Consider the following 4,583-nt stretch of genomic DNA (forward strand, 5'->3'; position numbering starts at 1 on the left):
AAACATCTTGAGCATCCTCTGTCAGCGCTCCTGCTGCTTGAGGAGAACCTCCCCCTGCTTCTCTCCTCCTGCTTTACCCTCACTCTATCGTTTCCAACACCCCCTAATGTCTCCTCATTTTCTCCTTTTTCTCTCTGCTTTATCTTTCATTCTGTTCTTCAGCCTCCCAGTATACCCCTGCTGGGCGGACAGCTTTTTAGCATGTGTGTCTGTATGTTTGTGTGTGTGTGTGTGTCTGTCTGTGTGTGTGTGTGTGTGTGTGTGTGGTCCCCCACTCCCTCCAGCCACAAACACACACAAATCCCCCCATGTGTGCTCGCACACACACTCGTCACACTACTTAAAATGCTCAGTTGGAGTTCAAATCTTAATCCATCACTTCTGCTTCTACCCAAAATGCATGTAAATGATGTGTTTGTGCTCTCTCTCTCGCTATCTCTCTCTTCCTCTGTGTGTGTGTGTGTGTGTGTGTGTGTGTGTGTGTGTGTGTGTGTGTGTGTGTGTGTGTGTGTGTGTGTGTGTGTGTGTGTGTGTGTGTGTGTGTGTGTGTGTGTGTGTGTGTGTGTGTGTGTGTGTGTGTGTGTGTGTGTGTGTGTGTGTGTGTGTGTGTGTGTGTGTGTGTGTGTGTGTGTGTGTGTGTGTGTGTGTGTGTGTGTGTGTGTGTGTGTGCGTGCGTGCGTGCGTGCGTGCGTGCGTGAGTGCAGTACTCACGCTGGGTGCGATGCGCTGTAGCTGCCTGAGGGTGATGCGGTTATACATGGTGCTGATGTCCTTTCTTTGGTCATCGTATTCTGACACAGTGATCTGGAGAGAGAGGAGAATTTACTCAACAGAGTACAAATGTCCTCACTCTGTTGGTTAAAAGCTTAAACTGGTCCTCACAAAGATGCCTGTACAAGTACACACACACACACACACACACACACACACACACACATTTACACACACGCCCGATCAGCTCACATTGGCCAGGAGGGTCTCCAGCTGTATGATCTCCTTGGAATTCTGCGTGGGGCTCGGAGCTCCCAGCATGCTCAGCAAGCGCTCCATCAGGGCCTTGTATGCCGCCAGGATCTGGGACAAGCACACAATGACGTCAGCGCTAATAGACAGGGGGGGCTACTGCGACACCACATCGGTAATGGCATGGTGACATGTGGCAGAGTGGACAGGATAACAAAGGCACAGCGGGGTGACACAGACAAACAGGTGGATTGATGAAGAGGAAAGACGGATGGGTCAGAGGGACAGACGGAGGAGGAGAGGGGAGAAAAGAAGGATGTAGGAAAAGAGGAAGTAGGAAAGGAGGGCAGCAAGAGGGGAGGTTACGAATGAGAGAAGGAGGCTATGTCCACAAATACACAGATATTACTTAATTATTTATTTTAAAAAAAGATATTAGAGAAAGAAAATATTAGACAGAGATGAAATGGGGTACAGAGGGGAATGACAGACAATAACCCAGGCCGCACTCGAACCCGGGTCCGCTTCAACTCTATTTTTTCTTTTTTCTGTGCGGTTTGGACTTTTTTCCACTTGCAAAAATCACAACCTGACACTGAAACCGGAGCATTTTGGGGAAAGTGGGGATTTTAGAAAATTCTGTATTTCTGTATTCGAAGGGAAAGGGATACGGGAAAGTTTTCAGAAATGCAGGCATCATGACCTGAATTTGCGGATGGGAGGTGTTGTATCTACTGCGCCCCACCCTCGCTAAAGAAGGCGCTGACACATTATCGGCACTTACTGTCATGGCATGTTAACATCAGCGCTTTCAATAATATTGACACAAAGAGATACTCCAAAACGCTGTTGTGTTTGCATTAAGTTTTCTGCAAATGGAGGAGGGAGATTTTTAATATAGGTGTATGTGTGGACATGGTCGGAGGGCATAAGGAAGCATGCTTACCTTTACACTGTCTTCATCTTGCGCCAGGTAGAGGCTCCTCTCAGGCAGAGTGAGCCCCTCCTGATCAACCTGTACAAGCACACATACATAAATGAATATAAATACATAGATTTTTTTTTATCTCAGTCACATATGTATAGCTACACCCTCAACAGATGCCTATTCAAAGGGATGGTTAATATTTTAAAAGCTGTAAGAATGCCAAACTGCCTTTACATCCCATTCAACACACTATACTGCTCAATATATTCATTATTAATAACTCCTCATAAATAATGCTCAAACATAGTCATTCTGTATGTCACACTAATACATCAAAGATATTTTTAGTAAACATTGATATTGTCCCCCTACATATCATGCATCTCCAAATGTGTTGGGTTTGAATTTTTAAGATAAACTGCATGATTTAGTGTTTCTTTACGGGTTGAGATAATTCTACGACTTCTTAAGCCAAACAAACCACCTTTTAAGCCTGTGTTATCATCTAGGAAATGTATAGTCACAAAGCCGGGCTGTTATTCCTACCTTAAAGCTGACCTATTGGAGGTATGGGGTTTTCAAAAGGCCAGCAAAAAGGATGCATGTTTTTTCTTGATATGATTATGAGTAAGTTAATGTGTTTTGATTTGTATTTCTTTTTTAGTCAAACGGTGCATCACCAGACCTCAGGGTCTTAGTCTATGAAAAATAGAAAATAACTTTGGTTATTTAGGTTCACTTACTGGCTTTTTCTTTCGTCGAAATCGCACTGCCTTTTTAAACCAATAAATCTCATTAAGGTGCCATCAAATGACCAATGTACACAATCTCAGTCCATGTAATAACTACTACTTAGCCAGTTCCATTTGATGAAGGTCTATGAGGAAGTGAGCCTTGAGTTTAGATTAATTTATCCCAGATGTGTTCCCAACGTTTGGAATGAACCTCATGCAACTTAAAGAGCTGATAATGAAACTAACAGACTGTCATCAGTGTCTTGTGACTGTGCTGTTTCTGAGGATTTTCCACCTGAGAAGAAAACAACACACACACACACACACACACACACACACACACATAGACAAACATATGCAAACAACATTCAAGGGCGCAGATGTCATGCTTTCCCAATAACTCAGCTCTCCAACATGCTTTCTCCTCACCCTGATGGCGTTCCTGGAGGAGTTTTTGTCGTCCACGTTGACAGTGAGGGAGAAGAAGACGGCGGTGCTGTACACCCCCTGGGTCCTGTACAGCAGCTCGTTGAAGTCTGGCCTCTGCGGAGCCCCCTCTTGCTCCCAGCCGGCGGCCCCCGGAGGAGCCCCCACCAGGTCCCACCCCCCACAGCTGTCTATCACCTCCGTCATGGGCTCCGAGCCCAGCTTGTCGATCTCCCCGATGTTGACGCAGGACTGATAGAACTCCTTGACCTTGCGCTCGGCCGAGTCGGGCCCACGCCTCCTCACAGGCTCCAGCAGGAGGCGCTGTAGCTTCTCCTCGTTGTGCTCTCCTATAGCGGTGATTATACCGTAGCTCAGCTTGTCCTCAGGGATACCGTGACGTCTCAACCAGCCACCGCAAGCGAACGAGTAGAAGTCCTGACAGGGCTGGATGGTAGGGTCGATGTTGGCCTGGACAAAGCGCGCTGCCCGCAGCAGGGAGCGCTTGCGTTGGCAGTCCTGTCTGCACTGCGGGTCCTGCTGGGCGTCCAGGGAGATGTACTTGAGCGCCAGCATGCTCCCCAAGATGACACACATGCCCGCCGCGAAGACTAGTGCCGACAGCAGGCAGATCTCCCTCCTGCTCCATCGTGGGAGGCCTCCGTTGCTGCTGCTGGCGCTGCCCAGGTCTTTGTTTCCTCCCTTGGACAGGGTCCCTCCCCGGCCGCGGCCCACATGACGGTCCAGGCTGCCCCCCAGGTGAAGGGTCATGCCGTTGCTGAGGATGTCGCTGCTGTAGCGACCGCCATATTTCACCTCCTGGAACTCATCGTAGTGGGCCGTCAGTGAGTACGTCTTCTCCATGGCAAATGGGACTGTCACTACGCAAGGGGTAGTGGAAGGGTGAAGGGAGTAGGGGATGAAAGAGGGGTTTCTATGTTAAGTGTACAGCCATGACCACTCCTACTCAGACAGAAGTGATGTCAAAATCCGGTTGGCCTTCTTTAGGTGAAGTCCCCTCTTCAAATCAAGAGCAGGCAGAGTGAGGGGCTCCCATTGTGCGTGAGGAATCTCATGGGTCCTGCTCTCTCTCTATCTCTCTCATCCTCTGTCTCTGTTGCCCTCTTCCATGTGCTCTTCTCTCCTCCCTCGCTCCAAGCCTTTACAGGTCACCTATGGATAAAAATAGAAATGAGATAGTGGGAGGGATCGGGACACTGAATCGAACCATCACAACAGCCAAGAGTGACAACACTGAGTTTGTTTTTGGCACATTTACTCGCACTTTGTCTTGTTCTGTTGTTTGTCGGCTAAAGCTGTTGGATTGATTGGTGATAGTCATCCCACAGGGAGACCAGGTCCCCGGGTGACTCACTGCTTTGGACAGATCAATGGAGACAGTAGCGGAGACTTGAGCATCAGCTGGGCATGAAGAGGTGTGGCAATCACCATTACTTAGCTTGTGTCAGCCCGAACTGATGTTAAACTTTATATTAATACATAGGACAGGGAGGATTTATGTCCTTCTGTCT

At 48.1% G+C, this 4,583-nt stretch overlaps 1 protein-coding gene across 1 annotated transcript in view; it reads right to left on the minus strand.

The window, feature by feature from the left end:
* Nucleotides 1–4,140, minus strand: part of ecel1 (endothelin converting enzyme-like 1) — a 42,115-nt gene extending 37,975 nt beyond the window's left edge. Inside the window, exons 1-4 of the mRNA XM_080025110.1 lie at nt 3,055–4,140; nt 1,910–1,978; nt 964–1,074; nt 712–804 (exon numbers count right to left, since the gene is read on the minus strand). Of these exons, the coding sequence (XP_079881236.1) occupies nt 712–804; nt 964–1,074; nt 1,910–1,978; nt 3,055–3,915 (1,134 nt within the window). The 5' untranslated portion in view covers nt 3,916–4,140. The remainder of the gene's footprint in view (nt 1–711; nt 805–963; nt 1,075–1,909; nt 1,979–3,054) is intronic.
* Between the last annotated feature and the right edge of the window lie 443 nt (nt 4,141–4,583).

The sequence above is a fragment of the Ammodytes marinus genome (assembly GCF_949987685.1).
Source record: "Ammodytes marinus genome assembly, chromosome: 3".
In the NCBI taxonomy this organism is placed as follows: Eukaryota; Metazoa; Chordata; class Actinopteri; order Uranoscopiformes; family Ammodytidae; genus Ammodytes; species Ammodytes marinus.